Source organism: Puma concolor, chromosome D3 (genome assembly GCF_028749965.1).
Source record: "Puma concolor isolate L17-30 chromosome D3, mPumCon1.1.hap2, whole genome shotgun sequence".
Lineage (NCBI taxonomy): Eukaryota > Metazoa > Chordata > Mammalia > Carnivora > Felidae > Puma > Puma concolor.
The window spans coordinates 28,627,273-28,646,785 of NC_141678.1; the positions used below are offsets into that span (position 1 = coordinate 28,627,273).

General features: G+C 43.5%; 1 protein-coding gene across 7 annotated transcripts in view; it reads left to right on the plus strand.

Annotated features, from left to right (window-relative positions):
- The window catches only part of DGCR2 (DiGeorge syndrome critical region gene 2), a 100,859-nt gene that overhangs the window by 76,389 nt on the left and 4,957 nt on the right, over positions 1-19,513 (plus strand). For 4 of the 7 annotated variants that reach the window (XM_025933282.2, XM_025933283.2, XM_025933280.2 and 1 more), the window contains 2 exons: positions 12,980-13,183; positions 18,582-18,734. In XM_025933282.2, coding sequence (XP_025789067.1) covers positions 12,980-13,183; positions 18,582-18,734 — 357 coding nt within the window. Of the gene's footprint in view, positions 1-12,979; positions 13,184-18,084; positions 18,181-18,581; positions 18,735-19,513 lie in introns of all 7 variants that reach the window. The other 3 variants (XM_086682278.1, XM_086682275.1, XM_086682276.1) reach the window with 1 other exon arrangement.

Here is a 19,513-nt window from a genome sequence, read left to right on the forward strand (position 1 = left end):
CTCTGAAGGGGCACAGGTGCCGTGGGGGGAGGGCAGGAATCTGGGCAACAGTTGATATCCATGAGCCCTCCTTTCTCTTTCCCAGGATAGAGGTGACAATTCCTGCCCTCCACACCTCATTGTTGTTAGGAGATTAAATGAGAATGGTGACAGGGCATGCTACATCTTGTGGGGTCTTGGAACCTCTGACTGCCTTGGTCACCTATCCGTACTCTCCTTAGGTCTTTCCAAGACTGCTTACTTCACAGCTGGGCCAGTCCTCACCTCAGCCCATGGTCTTTCCCTGTTGCTCTTCCCGCTCACTTGCCCACATTCCACATGAAGGTCTCCTCCAGCCTCAGGGACTTGCAGTGTGTTGCGCATACTGAGGGCAGGGCTCCTCGTCCAGGCCCCTCTGCAGTGGGCGGAGGGCTGAATTGAATCCAGAGGCGCATGTGAGGCAGGCTGGGTTGCAGCCGATGATCTCAGCACCATTAATTTGGACCATCATCCCCTTGCCTGCTGATTTGTCATGGGATTCATAGATGTCTGAACCTGTTTCTGGACTCCATTCTGACCCTTGGCTGTTTGTCAGTCCGTGTTGATACCACGCTGTCTTTACGGGAGCTTTGGGATACATCCTCCTAGCTAGTGGTGGGCTTCTCTACCTTGCTTTTGCCCCTTATGTTGTCAATTCTTGACCTTTTTTTTCTTCAGCATGAATCCATTTTTCTGAGCTCCGTTATTAGAATTCTTATTTGGTTGGATTCTCCTAGATTTTCTATTTAGACATTTTTGTGTCCTTTTTCAAATCTTTGACTTATTTTTTTATCTGTTTTCCCCTCGTGTTCCTTTACTTGCCAAGGTTTTTAGTGTAGTGTTGATTAGAAGTGCTGGTAGTGAGCTTTCTTATCCTCCCAACCTATAAGGGAAAGCTTTTAATGTTTCAGCGTTAAATATGGTGCGGTACTTTCCTTAAGGTTGAGAAAATACCAGGGCACCTGGGTGGCTCAGTTGGTTGAGTGTTGGACTTGGGCTCAAGTCATGATCTCGCATTCTTGAGTTTGAGCCCCATGTCCAGCTCTGTGCTGACAGCTCAGGGCCTGGAGCCTGTTTCGGATCCTGGGTCTCCCTCTCTCTCTGCCCCTCCCCTGCTTGCGCTCTGTCTCTCTCTGTCTCTCAAAAATAAATGTTAAAAAAATTTTTTAAAAAAGACTGAGGAAATTTGAGGTTAAGGAAGTACCTTGTATTCCTAGTTTGCCAAGAATTTCTACATTACAAAAATGTAAATGCATTTTCTGCGTTTATTGGGATTACGTGGTTTTTCTTCTTTGCTGATTTATATTGCAGTTTTGTTTATGTTACATGATTTAATTTGTCATTTACTTTTTTACATTAGTAGATTCTCTGATATTAAACCATCTCAGGGTTTTTGTGTATCTGTTTTGGTTTTGCTTGGCTGATAATTTTATTTAGGATTTCTGAACTCCTTTAAGAAGTGAGCTTGGCCTGTTATGGTCCTTTTCTGTGCTTTCCTTGACTAGTTTTTATAATATATTTGTATTCAGTTTATGAAATGAGTTGGGAAGCATTCTTTTTTACCAGTCTCTAAGTCCGTTTGCACAAGTTGGGGATGATCTTGTCCTTCAGTATTTGCTAGACCATACTTTTTTTTTTTTTTTTTTCAACGTTTATTTATTTTTGGGACAGAGAGAGACAGAGCATGAACGGGGGAGGGGCAGAGAGAGAGGGAGACACAGAATCGGAAACAGGCTCCAGACTCTGAGCCATCAGCCCAGAGCCCAATGCGGGGCTCGAACTCACGGACCGCGAGATCATGACCTGGCTGAAGTCGGACGCTTAACCGACTGCGCCACCCAGGCGCCCCTAGACCATACTTTTTAAGACCATCTGGGCCTGGGAGGAGGGTGATTTTCTAATTTGGTATTTAGATACACAGTTGAGGGGCGCCTGAGTGGCTCAGTCGGTTAAGCTTCCGACTTCGGTTCAGGTCATGATCTCATGGTTTGTGAGTTCGAGCCCTGCGTCGGGCTCTGGGCTGACAGCTCGGAGCCTGGAGCCCGCTTCAGATTCTGTGTCTCCCTCTGTCTGTGCCTCCACTGCTTGCACTCTGTCTCTCGCATTGTCTCAAAAATAAATAATCAAAAAAAATTCTTGACACACAGTTGATGATCCTTGAACAACACTGGTTTAAATCCGCTTATACATGGATTTTTTTCAGTAAATACAGTAACACTGTTGTAAACATAGTTTCTTTTCTTTATGATTTTCTTAATAACATTTTCTTTTCTCCAGATTATTGTAAGAATACAGTATTTAATATATATACAAAATATGTATTTTTTTTTTTTAATTTTTTTTTTCAACGTTTATTTTTATTTTTGGGACAGAGAGAGACAGAGCATGAACGGGGGAGGGGCAGAGAGAGAGGGAGACACAGAATCAGAAACAGGCTCCAGGCTCTGAGCCATCAGCCCAGAGCCCGACGCGGGGCTCGAACTCACGGACCGCGAGATCGTGACCTGGCTGAAGCCGGACGCTTAACCGACTGCGCCACCCAGGCGCCCCTATACAAAATATGTATTAATGATCATGTTATCAGTAGGACTTTGGGTCAACAGTAGACTATTAGTACATACATTTTTGGGGAGACAGCAGTTATACATGGGTTTTCAACTATGCAGAGGTCAGCGCCCCTAAACCCTGCGTTGTTCAAGGGTCCACTGTAATTTCAAACTTAGGGAAAAGTTGTGAGAATGGTATAAAGAACTTCCTCTCATATGCCCCCTGCATAGATTCACTAATTACTTGTATTTTGCCATGTTTGCTCGTCATTTTTTCTCAGCGTATTTCTTCTGAACATTTGAGAGTAAATTGAAGATATTATGCCCTCGAGGCCTAAATAATTATCGTGTTCCTAAGAACCAGGACACACTCTTCTATAACTGCAGCACAATTATCAAAATAGGACATTTAACATGGGTATGGTGCCCTACAGTCATCTATAATTTGTTATGACCGTTTTGTCAGTTGTTTCAATAATATACTTTAGAGCTTTTTTTTTCCTGGTCCAGGATCCAGTCCAGAATCATGCACTGCATTTAGTTATAGTGTTTCTTTAATTTCCTTTTTGTCTTTCAGTTTGAGTAATTTGTTTTGTTTTCTTTTCTGTTTTGGGTTTTTCTTTTTTTTTTTTGTTTTTTGTTGTTGTTGTTGTTGTTGTTGTTTTGAGAGAGAGGGAGAGAGCGTGCATGCACCAGTGGTAAAAAGAGGGGCAGAGGGAAGGGGAGAGAGAATCTTAAGCAGGCTCCATGCTCAGCAAGGAGTCAGTGTGGGGCTTGATCTCACGACCATGAGATCATGACCTGAGCCTAAATCAAGAATCAGATGCTTAACTGACTGAGCCACCCAGGCGTGCCTCTGTTTGAGTAATTCTATTAATATGTTTTACTGTTTCTTTCCATGTTCTACTGTGTCGAGTCTGCTGATAAGCCCACTAATGACATTTTTCGCCTCTTTGGGGGTTTTTTGTTTTTGTTTTTTTTAATAATTTTTTTTTTTTACATTTATTTATTTTTGAGAGACAGAGCACAAGTGGGGAGGGGCAGAGAGAGAAGGAGACACAGACTCTGAAGGAGGCTCCAGGCTCTGAGCTGTCAGCACAGAGCCCAGCGCGGGGCTCAAACTCCCAATGAGATCATGACCTGAGCTGAAGTCAGATGCTTAACCGACTGAGCCACCCAGGCGCCCCTCACCTGTTTGTTTTTTACATTTTGTCTGTTTTTCATTTCTAGTGTTTCTATTTGATTCTTGAGTTTTCATCTCTCTGCTGAATTTTCCATCATGTATGTTATCTGCCTTTTCTTTGTTTTTAACGTTTATTTGTTATTGACAGACAGAGAGACACAGAGTGTGAGCAGGGGAGGGGTAGAGAGAGGGGGAGACATAGAATCTGAAGTAGGCTCCAGGCTCTGAGCTGTCAGCATAGAGCCCTATGCGGGGCTCGAACTCACAAACTGTGAGATCATGACCTGACCCGAAGTCAGTTGCTTAACCAACTGAGCCACCCAGGCGCTCCTTGCCTTTCTTTCCTTCTGATAGGACTTTTGTGTAGAAGAGTCTTTACAGTAATGGTGGCGGGGATCAGTCTGGGCAGGATTGGGGCTGTACTGTGGATACCCTCCATACTCCCCAGCCTTCATATTCAGTAGATTCCTTGTGTCTGGGTGGATTGGTTTTCCAGAGGGCTCTTAATGTCTGCTCTCCCTTCTGCTTTAGATCTTCCCTTTGGGCCATTCTTTAGAGAATCTGTCTCTTGCAGATGTCCTAGAGTGTATGGGCTTCACAAGTGCATCTGTCCCGCCTCCAGCTGGAGTTGTGGATCCAACACCCGGGGGTTTTCACCAGTGCCCTAAAGGCTCCTGGTGTGTGCCTCCTTGGAGGCGGTTGGCATGGGAAACTGGGAGCAAGCTGACTAGAAGCCAGCCAGTTGAGGGGCACCTGGGTGGCTCAGGTGGTTAAGCGTCCGACTTCAGCTCAGGTCATGATCTCATAGTTTATGGGTTTGAGCCCCGCGTCAGACTCTGTGCTGACAGCTCAGAGCCTGGAGCCTGCTACTGTTTCTGTGTCTCCCTCTCTCTCTTCCTGTCCCCCACTCGTGCTCTGTCTCTCTCAAAAATAAAAAACATTTTTTTTTAATTTTTATTTTTGATAGAGAGAGAGAGAGAGACAGAGCACAAGGAGTGGGGGACAGAGAGAGAGGGAGACACAGAATCCAAAGCAGTCTCCAGACTCTGAGCTGTCACACGGAGCCCGATGTGGGACTCGAACTCATGGACTGTGAGATCATGACCTGAGCTGAAGTTGGATGCTTAACCGACTGAGCCACCCAGGCACCCCCAAAAATAAAAAACATTTAAAAAATTGAAAAAAAAAAAAGCCAGCCAGTTGAGGTGATTGGTTTGAGGAGCATATTTGGCTTTCTCTGCTGGTTCCTGCCCTGGAAGTGTGGAAGGAAAAGCAGGGAAGCTGGCTGTCATTGACCAAATCCTGAATGTTCTGGGCTGATTGCTGCAGAAGTGGTGGGTCAGAGCTCTGTTGTCATGTATGGCCTGGCCATTGTCTGTGTATTTAGCTTCTTAGATATATCAAATCATGAGGCATATGGTATCACTTTGCCCTGATGTTGGTGACATTAACTTTGATCCCTGGATTAAAGTTATGCCTGCCAGATTTTTCCACTGTGAAGTTCCGGTTTTTCCCTTTTTTAAATTAATAAATAATATGTGGAGAGATACTTTGAAACTATGTAAAATTCCTGTTCCTCATCAAACTTGTACCCACTGATGTTAAGCATGTATTGGCAATTTTCTAACTCTTTCATTTCTTCCATATTTACTAGTTGGCATTCTTTTGTAAGGAAAAGCGTTCCCCTTTCCCCCATTGATTAATTTCTTTATTTGTATTAGAATGCACTCTTGGATTTTTATTACATTAGCTGGGTTATAATTCATCAGTACCATTATTTTTATGCTTAATTTGATCCATTTATGCTGGCTTTTTAAAAAAATATTTATTTAATTTTGAGAGAGATATAGTGTGAGTGGGGAAGGGGCAGAGGGAGATGGAGACACGAATCTGAAGCAGGCTCCAGGCTCTAAACCATCAGCACAGAACCCGATGCAGGGTTCAAACACAAAAGCAGTGAGATCATGACCTGAGCCGAAGTCGGATGCTTAACTGACTGAGCCGCCCAGGCGCCCCCCCCCCCTTTTTTTGACGTTATTTATTGAGATACTATAGGTTCAGATGCATTTAAAGGAAATAAGACAGAGAGATCCCTTATGCATTTTGCCTGATTTCCCCAAATGGGAACATTTTGCAAAACTATAGTATAATATCACAGCCAGGATATTGACTTGGACACAATCCACTGACTTACTCAGACATCTCTGGTTTTACTTGTACTCATTTGTGTGTGTGTGTGTGTGTGTGTGTGTGTGTGTGTGTGTGAGAGAGAGAGAGAGAGAGAGAGAGAGAGAGAGAGAGAGAGAGAGCTATAGAATTTTATTACTTGTGTAGGTTCCTGTAACATAGTCAAGATATGAGTAGTTCTAACACCATAAAGATCTTCCCTATTATTCCTTTATAACCGTACCCACTTGTGGTAGAATTCTCCAGTGAAACCATTGGGCCTGAGATTTCTTTTGCGGGGAGTTTTTAAATTATGGATTCAACTTATTTGATGGTTATAAGACAGTTTGGATTGTCTGTTTCATGTTGAGTGAATTTTTGATAGTTTGTGGTTTTCAAAGAATTGATTCATTTCTTGTAAGTATTCAAATTTATGAGCATAAAGTTATGCATAGTATTCTCTTATTAACCTTCTTATGGTTGCAGGATTTATAGTAATAATCCCTGTTTCATTCTTGCTCTTGGTAATCTGTGTTTCTCCCATTTTGATTTTGTCAGTCTTGAGAGGTTTATCGATTTGGTTGATTTTCTTAAAGAAGCAGCTTTTTGATTCATTGATTTTTCTCTTTTTTCAATTTCACTTGATTATTGCTCTTTATTATTTCCTTCTGTTTGCTTTCTTTTTCTAGTTCATCTTGTACTCTCTGGACTCAAACTTTTTCCAAAGAGCCTTAAAGGACCTAGGCACTAGTTATGCTCATGACTTTCATACCCTTTCAGTGAACAGAGCTAAGGTGTGTGTGTGTGTGTGTGTGTGTGTGTGTGTGTGTGTGTGTGTGTGTGTGTTTTGGATGTAGATCTTTGATACTAATTTGTTTTAATGATTATGGACATACTCAAGTTTTCTGGCTCTTTTTGAGTCAATTTGGTAAGTCCTATTTATCTATGGCATTGCCTATATGTCTACATTTTCTAATTCATTTTTGTGCATATAATTCTCTCTGCATTCTCTTAAGATTTTTGAAACATTCATGTTTATTATTATGACCTTCTTTTTATTCCTTTTGTTTTTTTAATGTTTATTTTTGAGACAGAAAAAGACAGAGTATGAGTAGGGGAGGGGCAGAGAGAGAGGGAGACACAGAATCTGAAGCAGGCTCCACGCTCTGAGCTGTCAGCACAGAGACCAACGTGGGGCTCAAACTCACCGCGAGATCATGACCTGAGCCTGAATCAGACGCTTAACTGACTGAGCCACCAGGCTCCCCTGGTTCCTAATATTTATGCTTTCCTCCTTTTTCGTTGATTAGTCTTATGGAAGATTTGACTCTTTGATTCATCTTTGTAAATAACCAGCTTTGGATAGTAACTGATTGTCATTGTTGTGTATGTGTTTTCTGTGCTATTGTTTTCTGCTGTCAATTTCTATCCTTTTACTTTTGTTAAGTTTACCCTTTTCTTTTTCCATCTTCTAGAGTTAGATCCTTATCTCCTTAATTTTTAGTTTTTTCCAACATAAGGCATTTAAAGTTTAGTTTCCCTGTATGCAAAGTTTTCCCTTAAATGCAAGTTTCATTAATTTGTACACATGTATAACCACTTCCCAAATCAAGATGTGGAATATTCCCAACCTCCAGAAGATGCTTCCTATCCCTAACTAGTCAGTATATTTCTCCTTTCCAGGAAGTCATTCCCATGTTCTTTTGTTAGAATTTTTGTTACTGTTCCATATGTGCTTAAACTCTTGGATTGTTCAGGTCTGTTTTGGTTGCATGATACACCAATTGTTAAAAAGAGATATATTTTGAATCTCTCACTGTGGATGTGGATTTATCCATTCTTCCCTGATGATTCTCTAATTTTAGCTTTATTTGTCTTGAGATCATGTTACTGGGGGCATAAGTATTCATAATTATTATATCTTTTTGATGAATTGAACCTTTTTATCATGATGTTAACAATCCCTTTTTATCCATAGTAGTTTTTGTTAGCTTTGCTTAAAGTCTTACTTCTTTTCTAGTGGTAGCTACAAAATGGTGTTAAGAGGCTTAATAGATAGCCAGACTAAATCCAGGTTTGGCTTTGGGCAATTTCTTGAGCTCTGTCCTTGGGTTCCACATTAGGAACCAGGGGGTAGTAGAGCACCCACCTCACTGTGTTGTTGGGAGAGATAGTTAGCATATGCTCAGTGCAAAGAATAGTCCTTGGCATAGAGAAAGCTCTCAATATATATGAACTATTTTTATTATTACATAATATTTTTGTGCTAGCTTCCTTTTAATATGTCTTTTTGTACTCTTTTAATTAAGTCTTCAAGTTGATTTTAGCACCTTGTTCTGTGCTCTTTACCCAGAATTTTGCTTGTTTTTTTAAATCTTTTACTGACTCATATGAGATTAATCAACTTTTCTCTAGTCTCTTTTTTTGTTATACTGGTTCAGAAATTATATCTGCCTTTCCTGTTAGTGGTTATCCTTACATTTTTAAAGGGCATAATTGATTTGTTTTTTAAATCTAAAGACAGTGCCTCTAACTTCCACCTGGTTAATACAAAGACCTTATATTGCTTTAGCTCTAGTTGTTCCCCAGCTTCAAGTATGGGTATACATGTTGTCTGTTACTTTCATTTTACTTTGTTTTACATTTCTTTTATTTTTTTTATGCTTATTTTTGGGAGAGAGAGAGAGAGAGAGAATCCCAAGCAGGCTTGGCACTGTCAGCAAAGAGCCAGAAATGGGGCTTGATCCCATGAACCGTGAGATCATGACCTGATCTGAAGTCAAGAGTCAGATGCTTGAGGCACCTGGGTGGCTCAGTCTGTTTAGTGTCTGACTCTTGATCTCGCCTCAGAACCATGATCTCATGGTTCATGAGGTGGAGCCCCCCCACTGGGCTCTGCGCTAACAGCATGGAGCCTGCTTGGGATTCTCTCTCCTCCTCTCTCTCTGCCCCTCTCCTGCTTACATGTGTAAGCTCTCCCTCTTCCTCTCTCAAAATAAATAAACTTTAAAAAAAGAGGGGCGCTTGGGTGGCTCAGTCAGTTAAGCGTCTGACTTCAGCTCAGGTCATGGTCTCGCGGTCTATAGGTTTGAGCCCTGCATTGGGCTCTGGGCTTACAACTCAGAGCCCGGAGCCTGCTTCTGATTCTTCTTCTGATTCTCTCTGCCCCTCCCCTGCTTGCTCTCTTTTTCTCTCTCTCAGAAATAAACAAACATAAAAAAAAAAAAGAGAAAAGAGTTGGACGCTTAACCAACTGAGCCACCCAGGCACCCCTGTTTCAACACTTCTTAAATGAATCACTTGTTTTATGAAGTTAGCATTTATATATATATTTGCTCATATGTTTATCACTTTCTTATTTATTATTTCCTCTTGCACCCCACTTCTTTCTGCGTTTGGCTTTTTATCTCTCAAATGTATTCTTCAGCAGCTCTTGGAGAAGAGGTTGTGTTGTTAGTGTTACACTCTGTTACTCTCTGTGTGAAACGTCTGTAATTTTTGCCTCCAATCCTGAATGTTAGTTTATCTGGGTATAGATTTGTCGGTTAACAGTTACTTTTTCTCAAAACTTTGAAGATGTTATTTTATTGTTTCTGCCTGTCCTTGTTCTGAACTGTTGTATACCTTTCCTTGGTTTTCCTTGTAGGTGCATTATAAATTTTAAAACTTATTACTTGCTATGAGCACCCCATCCAGGTGGCCAGGGGCCCCAGTGTAATAAGGTTGGCCTCTGCCATAAGTTCCCATTCTTGTTCCTTCCCTGTCTGTGACCTAGTGACGTTTCAAATGCCCCAGTGAAATCCCCTCCTGCTTTTACTTGTGTTCTCTGCCCTGACCCCCAGTAAAGCTCTTGCTGTGGGTCCTCGCTCCTTCTCTGCTCCCCACCCACTTGGTTGAGCAGCACTGTTGGTGCTCTTCCTGTGTGATCCCTCTTGGCATGCAAGGACTCTGTCGGTTCAGGACCTATGAGTATAATACTCTTTGTTTTCCTGTGCCTCCCTTGTCGCTTCTCTTGTGGCCACACCTGACTGGCCTACCTAAAGGAACACAGAACAGTAGGTAATCTTCATGTCTCTTGTTGCTTTTGAGAGTTTCTCTTTGTTGATACACTGAGATTTCATCACACTGTTATTGATTTATTTTTATTTGTCCTTTTAGGACCCCTGGGGATTTATGTGTTTGATTAATTATGGAAAGATCTCAGCCATCATTTTTTTTAACATCTTTATCGGATAAAATTCACACACAGTGAAACCTTGGTTTGCAAGCATAATTTGTTCCAGAAACATGCTCGTAATCCAAAGCACTGTATATCAAATTTCCCCATAAGAAATCATGGAAACTCAGGTGATTTGTTCTGCAACCCAAAAATATTCACATAAAAATTATTACAATACTATAATATAGTACAGAATAATAAAACACAGAATATAAAGAAAAATAAATTAACCTACACTTACCTTTGAAAACTTTCATGGCTGGTGTGAGGGAGACAGGAGAGAGGAGGGTTATCATGTAAGATAACTTTCATTATCACTAACGGAATCACTGTTATCTGTTGCCTCAATGGAATCTTTTTCTGCATGGGGGCCATTGCATATGCTCGCACAGATGTTGACTACAGTACAGTATTAATAAACTCTTGTCATATACTGTATTTAATGTAACTGGCAATAAGGCAGGAGAAGAAAGGGTCTGTATCTGCAGGCAGCCTGACCTAGAATGAAGCAAGGCATTCCTAAGCGTATTCTTGTATGGAAAAGCAAAGGACTGTCCATAGGTGCTTTGAAGTGACAAAAAATACAGTAGTGCCAGTGTGGGCACCTTCCAACGTTCTGAAAAATCACCAATTACTGCAAACACGATAGCCTGAGACCGAGCGTCTGAGCATAGGATATGATCACCCACAATCCTGCAGGGAGAGAAAGAGATAGAAGAACCACTGACTTTTTCTGTGATCATGTGACATTCAGTATCGTATTGCAAGTTATCATTTGTTTATCAAGTTAAAATTTATTAGAAATGTTTGCTAGTCTTGTGGAACACTCGCAAAACGAGTTACTCTCAATCCAAGATTCTATACCTTACAATTCCCCCATTTAAAGTATACCATTTAGCACTTTAGTTTATTCACAGGTAAGTGCAACTATAACCACTAATTCCATGTACGTGTACATATGCATTTTGCCATATATATTTTATTCAGATCGATGCAAGGTTCATTTCAGTGATATGTGAAATGTTACCTCTGTATAACTCCATTTCCTTTCCCTTTTTCTATAGTAATACTATTACATACATTAGGTCTGTTAGTGTTACAAACCAACAATACGTGGTTATTAATTATCACCTCCAGTCATTGTATTAGCCCACAGCAGCTTTGCTTCCACACACCTCCTTTGGGCTTTATTGGCAAACACATACATTACATTTCTATATGTTAGAAGCCCAATACAACATTATATAAAGACAGTATTTTATAGAATTGCCTTTTCAGTCAGTTAAGAGGAAAAAAATACTCATTTATATGGTCTTTCATAATTACATAATTATCTTTTCTGGTGTTTTTTTTTTTTGTTTGTTTGTTTTTTGTTTTTTTTTTTGTATGGACTCAAATTCTTCTCTGAGGGTCACTTGCTTTTAGCCTGAAGAACTTCTCTTAGGGGGGGTTAAAAAAATGGCTTCCTTTGGTATTTCTTGTAAGGTGAGTGTGAAAGCAACAAATTCTCTCGGGTCTTATCTCTCTGGGGAAAGTCTTTATTTTGCTGTCAAGTTTGGAAAGCTGGGTTTGCTGGATATGGGATTCTTAGTTGACGGTTTTTTCTTTGAGCACCATTGTTATGTTACCCACTGCCTTCTTGCCTCTGTTCTTTCTACTGAGAAGTCAGCTGTTAGTCTTCTGAGGGTCCCCTTATCAGTAACAAGTCATTTCTGGTTTGCTGTTTTTAAGGTTTTCACCTTTTCTCCAGCTTTAGCACTTTTACTGTGATGTGTTGGATGTGTTTAGGTTTTGTGCATTTATCCAACTTGGAGTTTGTTATGCTTCCTACATATATAGGTTTTGTTTTTCAATGAATTCGTCAGGTTTTCAGCCCTTATTTCTTCAGATATTTCTTCTTTTTCCACTCTCTTCTCTTTCTGGTACTTGAGTTTTGTCTGTGATGGTGCACTTGATGGTGTCCTGCATTTCTCTGAAGGCTGCTCATTTTTCTTCATTCTTTTTCTCTTCTAGCAGAGAACAATTCTACGTGAGTTTCTTGCCCTGAAAATTTCTGACCACATGAGTTATGTAGATTTCTGACCACATGAGTTATGTAGCCAGTCTTAAAGTGAGGCACAGACCCCTGGTTGTGGGATTTCTGATGAGTTTTTCTAGACATCTCTATTCCATTTAGACACTGAAACAGACTTCTTATGTCCCTTTGCTTTTCACCGAGCATGTATCTTTGGAGAACTGCCCCTGCCTCATCACTCATCCCTTCCCCCATGCATCTGTTGTGTCTGCTTGCTGACTTTGGCAGAAAAAGTCTGACTTCTCAACTCCCTCTTGTCTCTGGCCATGGCTATTTCTCTTTCTCTAGCCCCAGGTCAGCTCTGCATACAGTTCAATGTGTCTGTTTTAGGACTGGTGAACTGTCTTCACAAGCAGAACTAGCAGCTTCTCGGGAGACTCATTTGAGACACATTCTCAAATGTGTCACAAAATGGTTAATAGACATGGCAGCTGCATCTTAAAGTTGAGGAAACCTCTAAGTAAACTGCTTAGGCAAACACTTAAAAGCAAACCCTTCTCCATGGGCTTTTCCCCGGAATCTAGCACGCTTCTCTCTCGTAGCTGTCTGGGCTCATGGCCAGGTGTGCTTTGTCCTAATAGTGAGCTGTAGTGACCTTTCTCAGATAGCCACTCCCTGCGGCCATGGGCCAGACTCACACACTCCAGCACTGGGAGGGCTCCCAGGTTGATCTTGCCAACTCCTCTGTTCTCATCTGCCTCCAGGTGGAGAGAGTCAGGGCTCCTGCTGATAATGCATATGTCATAGGCATGTGTGTGTTTGGTTTGTTGCAGGTCAAACATGTGTTGACATCAAGGACAATGTGGTGGATGAAGGGTTCTATTTCACCCCCAAAGGAGACGACCCATGCCTGAGTTGCACCTGCCACGGTGGGGAGCCTGAGATGTGTGTGGCTGCCCTCTGTGAGAGGCCCCAGGGCTGCCAGCAGTACCGCAAGGACCCCAAGGAGTGCTGCAAGTTCATGTGCCTGGACCCAGGTGAGACTGATGGTGGGTCACGAGTCAGCCTCCCTGTTCCAAGCTGGAGCCTACATGTATTTTTGCTTTCTCAGTGGTGGGGACTTATGAGAGCTCATGGCACATGGCATAGCAGCAGTGGCAGCATTTGTTCACAGAGCTGGCCAATTACTCTTGTGGGCATGTATGTGTCATATGACCCAGCTTCCTCTAACTGCCACCTCTCAAGTTGGCTCATGTCAGCTCTCAGGTAATAGGTATTGTGCACCAGTGAACTTTAACTTGAGTGTGAGTGTCTGTTCATGAATCAGTTGTAAATGATAGCTTCAGACCTGGCCTGTCTTTCTCAAGACTTATGTCCCTACTTGAGCTCTTTCTTGGCTACGGTGATCTGGAGAATAATGACACTTTTTACTGCTTATAGTCCTCGATTTTTTACTGTTAAAGTCTTCAAGAAAAAGATTAAATATTATCCTCAATTTCAAGAGAAAACTCCTTTCTACCAGGTGGTGCTTTGTGGTTAGACACTATGTACGCATGTGGTCTCTGGATAACCCTCTTCCTCCCTTTTCCACGTACACACACACTAAAGAGCAACAGATAGCAACGTAATCTGTAGGACCATGAGTGGGCATCACACTCCATACAGCATGCTGGATTGTTCTCCACACCAGTGCAGTTGGCATCTCTATAAATTCATGATCTTAAGAGAAATGTAAATCAAAAGCATGAATTTGTTTTTTATCTTGGCTGCTGCAATATGAGAGAGCAGGGACTTGTGGCCGTTCCTGAGCTTGTGGACCCTGTAGATGAACAGCTTGGGCAGGGCAGGGAGGCCATCTCCAACCTCCAGGGCCCCTGTGAAGGAGATACTGTTTGCCTAGTGCTGGTGCAACAGCTAGAGTTAGCCCGTGAGGGCCACAACAACAAGAGCTCTCCTTGAGTAGAGAGCTGTCAATGTCCTGCATGCCAGGAAGGCTTCTGGGGAGAGGGCAAAGTAATGTCAGCGGTATCTGAGATTTAGCCAAATGGGGCACTCTGGCACACGTCCCAAACATGCAGTCAGATATGGAGCCATCAGGGAACATGGAGTTCAGTGAAAGTATACTTGGGCCTCCCTATCCCACATGGTAGATGCTACCTCTTGTGTAGGATGAATTCCTATGGGATTCTGACAAGCACCTATTCATTGTTTACCAGGTCTGTGTCCTGGCCACATCACTCTGAGCCTCCAACTCACTTATTTTCCACATGAGTCAAACCTCTGGCTTTCACAAGTCACATCACCTGGACTTCTCATTCCATTTCTTAGGAGTCTACCAGTGTTGCCTTACCTCTCCATCCAAGCTTTATAAGAATGATTAGATATATATAAGGCCTGTAGAGCCTAACCAACCCTGAGGACTTCTCAGCAGAGCAGGGCTTTCAGGGCCTCTGGATGAGACCATAGCTGCTGTAGGCCATTCTCCTGTGCTGCCAGAGCAGCTTATCCAGGGCCTCTCCTTGCCTCTTGCTTCAGCCTTACTTTTGCAGGCTCCTGACTGCTTCCCAGGTTGGAGCATTTTCTCCTGGGAAATGCCTGTATTCCAAAAAGGACAGAGACACTGCCACCCAAACTGGGGACTTTGGGAAAGTATCCCCTTCAATAAGGTAAGGATATCTGCTCTTATTCTGTTTAGGGTTGTTCAAGAGGTCAAGGGCAATGCCGAAAATGAAATGGTATCCAGACCAGAAGAGAAAAATGAAATAATCTTTTTTAGTAGATGACATGATTGTCTGCATAGGAAATCCCAGAGGATCTACAGGAAAGATACCAAAACTAATAAGTGTCTTTCGCAGGGTCTCCAGATACAAGGTCAATATATAAAACTACATTGTTTTTATATATACTGCCTATGAACAGTTGGAAATTGAACTTTCTAAGAAAAGTACCATTTACAGTAGTACCAAAACCATGAAATCCTTGGTATAAACCCTACTAATATGTGCAGTCTGTATGCTACAAATCATAAAATACTGATGAAAGAAATCAAAGGTGTAAATAAAAGGAGAGGTGTACCATGTTCATGGATCATAAGACTCAATATCATTATACAGTTAATTCCCCCAAATTATCTATGGATACAGTGCAGTCCCAACCAAAATTCCAGCAGACTTTTGGCAGACATTGACAGACTGATTCTAAAATTTATGTAGAATGGCAGAGGAATTAGAATAGCCAAAACAGTTTTTAATAAGTTGGAGGATTCATGGTACCTGATGTAAAACTTAGTGTACAGTCCTGGTAAACAAAACATTGCAGTATTATCAAGAGATATATAGATCAGTGGACTCTAGAATAGAGTCTAGAAATAGTCCCACACTTATATGGTCAACTGATACTTGACAACGGTACAAAAACAATTAAATAGAGAAAGGATAATCTTTCAACAAATGGTGCTGGAAAATTTTACATCCATATGCAAATATACACACACATATATACACATACATACCTTTAACTACACATTCTACTATGTATAAAAATTAACTTAAGGGGCACCTGGGTGGCTCAGTCAGTTAAGCATCTGACTCTTAATTTCGGCTCAGGTCATGATCGTGGTTCATGGGATCAAGCCCCACATTGGGCTCTGTGCTGACAGTACAGAGCCTGCTTGGGATTCTGTCTCTCCTTCTCTCTCTGCCCCTCCCCTGCTCTCCCATTCTCTCTCTCTCTCTGTCTCTCTCTCTCTCTGTCTCTCTCTCTCTCTTTCTAAATAAATAAATAAACTTAAATTAAAAAAATTTTTTTTAATTGACTCAAAATTCAGAAACTTCTAGAAGAAAATATAGGCTCTAAAAAAATAAAGTCTGTTAAAAGAAAACAAAAATCTTTGTGACCTTGGGATAGGCAACATTTATAGCTGACATCAAAAGCATGATCCAAAAAAGAAAAATTGGTAAATTGGACTTCATCAAAATTGAAAACTTCTGCTTTTGAAAGTTGCTTAAGGAAATGAAAAGATGAGCCACCAGCAGAGAAAAAATATTTGCAAAACACAAGTCAGAGTCTTGTATTCAGAGTATATAAAGACTCTACAAACCCCAATAATAAGAAACCACCCTATTAAAAAGTGGGGAGGGGTGCCTGGGTGGCTCAGTTGAGCATCCGACTCTTGATTTCAGCTCAGGTCATGGTCTCTCTCACAGTTTGTGGGTTCAAGCCCCACATTGGGCTCTGCACTGACAGTGCGGAGCCTGCTTGGGATTCTGTCTCTGCCTTTCTTTCTGCCCCACCCCCTCTTGCACCTAGACATGCTCTCTCTCTTTCTCAAAATAAATAAATAAACTTTTTTTTTAAAAAGTGGGGAGAAGATTTAATACGACACTTCACCAAAGAAGACACATGATGGCAGCCAAACAGCTGAAAAGATGTTCAACTGGTCACTAGGGAAACAAATTGAATGCACTTGGGCTACCACACCTAATGGAAGATGAAAATAACAGAATTGCCAGCTCTGAGGGTGGCTGAGGCACAGAGCAACTGGTGCTCTCCATTCCTGTCCTGCACCGGTGTCCTGGGGAAGCCTGGGGTCACAAGGCTCCCAAGAGGTGAGAGGAGGTGCCCAGCAGAGCAGCTGCCAGGAGCAGAGCCCACGTTAGAATCCAGGGCATTGGCCTCTGATTCCTGCTGAGCTTCTGTTTCACCTGCCATCTCTGACGGAGATTTGAAACCATCCATGTAACCAAGCTCAGTGAAATGGTTAAGTTCCTGATCACTGAAGTTCTTCATGCACAGACTGGGCAGCTGCGTGAAAAGGACCTGGGATGGCTCAAGCATCAGACCAAGGGCCAGGCCAGGTGAACTTCAGGGCACCTTCAGTTGCAACAGCATCTTCCCCAGCAAGACATGTCCTCTGGGGCCCAAGGGTTAACTAAGGACCAGTAGCCTGGAAGACAGAACACAGCCCCGTCTGGTACTGTCCAGAGCCCCATGGAGGGACCAGTTGTGGCGAGTCCCCAGGGATCTCTGACTTCTGACCCTAGAACAGTGCTGTCTTCTTTGTGTCTGACTGCAGGTGACTTTCTTCTAGGAGATGCTTCCTCCTTCCTGGTAATCATCATGGAGGAATGGTCAGGGACCTTGACTGTGTCCTTGGGTTTATTTTAGAAGTGATTAAGAGTCATTGCAAAGGGGCTGCTCCTTTAGGTGCTCCCTTGGGATCTCTGAGCTGACCACCAATTAATAGACATGTCAGTAGCCCCCTGGGCTGACAGACTTCCTCCCACAGACAGAGACAAAATGTTCCCTTGAGTCTGGAAGAGGATCAGAGGCACCAAAAAAAGCAGCTAATTGGTGAGAGAATGTATCATTTCCACATATTTACTTTCCAAGTGTTGTCAGCAATAAATGCAGCTTTGAGGGAAGCTTTCTGGCTCCCGTGGGAGGAGGGCAAGTGTGAGCTCTGACCATCTGCATTGGTATGGATTGATACGATAGTCCTTGGCCCTTATACCCACACAGAGTCCTGCTTCCAGTGGCTATAGGTCGCTTCCTCGCTGTGCCTGCCCCCCTCCCTGCACTGAAGCCTCCCTGGCCTTCCCTCTGGGTTTGTGGAGGCAGGTGTTCCTGGGACCACTTCCTGGTTCTGCTCTTCTGTGACTTGGTGTGAGTGGCTCATCTCATCTAGGTAGGAGCCCCTGGAGATGTCCGTCACACTGTAGGCACTCAGCCAGTGCAAGTTCTCTTCCCTCACCCCTCATCCCATGATCACCATCTGTGCCCTACCCACAGCAGCTCCATAGCAAGCACCTAACCAGCACCGGTGTGCGCCAGGGTAAGGCAGGGTGGAATTGTCAACATTTGGGGCCGAGTGCTGTGATGTGGGGCTTTCTTGTGCATAGCAGGATGTTGAGCAGCATCCCTGGCCTCTACCCACTAGATGCCAGTAGTGCCTCCACCCCTCAAGTGGTTGATGATGACCAAAAGAGTCTCCAGGCATTGCCAAATGTTCCCTGGAAGTTGCAGTGTCGCCCAGGTGAGCATCCCTGGTCTAGAGTCCAGTGGCTCGGTCATATCTGCCTGATTTTGTACTATATGGTTGGGGACACAGGGGCCCATAACACAGCACCCGCCAGCTTTTAGGCAGAAGGGGCACATTGCCTGGCACTTAGGAGTGCTAGACTGGAAGGTAAAACATCTTTCCTGGGCCATGATTTGCTTCTCTCCTTTGATGTAACCACAGTATTCTTGACTTTCAGCTGTTTTCATTTTTCCCATCTCTCCTAAGACGTCAAGTGCAGGGAATCAGGAAGCAAGTTGCCTTTTCCACATAGATGCCTGGTGGTGGAGGGCTGTGGCCTTCCCGTAGCACTAAGCACTGGGGATCAGGCTCTCCTTTTCTGAGAACAGCCGATTTCTTTCCTCTCCTTGTAACAGATGGCAACAGCCTGTTTGACTCCATGGCCAGTGGGATGCGTCTGATCGTTAGCTGCATCTCCTCCTTCCTCATCCTGTCGCTTCTGCTTTTCATGGTCCACCGGCTTCGCCAGAGGCGCCGGGAGCGCATTGAGTCCCTGATTGGAGCAAACTGTGAGTGTGCTTGGCCCTACCTATAATAGCCACAGCAGGGGCCCTGCTCTGGGCTGTGTCCTCTTTAGGGTGAGAGGGTACTGGAAGTAGCAAGGGGGGGCAAGGGAACAGGCAAGAGGGGGTAGATGATAGGGGTGCCCTGGTGGGGTATCCCTGTCCCACCCACTCACCTGCTCCTGGGCTGAGTGCACACCTGGGAAACTAGAGGAGCTGTCCTTGGGACCCAAAATCAGGCCGTGGATGTGTGGAGGGAGGGGTGTGCCCTCAGTGCCAGCTGCCCCCAGGCTCCCCGGCCCTCCAGACCTTGGAACAGGACAGGCAGCTGCTGCTGTATGTTTAGATAGTTGATGTTACCTTTTCTGACGGCCTGGACCATGAGCGGGGCCACCTGCCGTGGGCAGAGAGGGCAGAGCAGCAGACGCCCGTGAATGTCAGGCAACTTAGAGTGTGACTTGGCCCTCCTCAGCCCAAGTTCACTGCAGCAAGAGAGTTCTCTGCTGTGGCCTGTGCCCTCCATAGGGCTGCTGGAATCACCTTGTGTCAGTGAGCAAGCTGTGCTCCCTAGCGCCCAGTCCCCAGTCTGTGTGGGGAGCAGTGGGATGGGTACAGACCCTCCGGGGAGGGCCCCGAATCAAGGTGGTAGGAATACAAAGGGACTGTGCCAGCTGCAGTTGGGGGCCTCACAGCACAGCCCTTCCACAGACCCTCAGTTTTCACCTAATCATCTACAAAGACACTCAAGCTGGAGAGATGTGGTGAGGACTGGGCGGTGCAAGTGG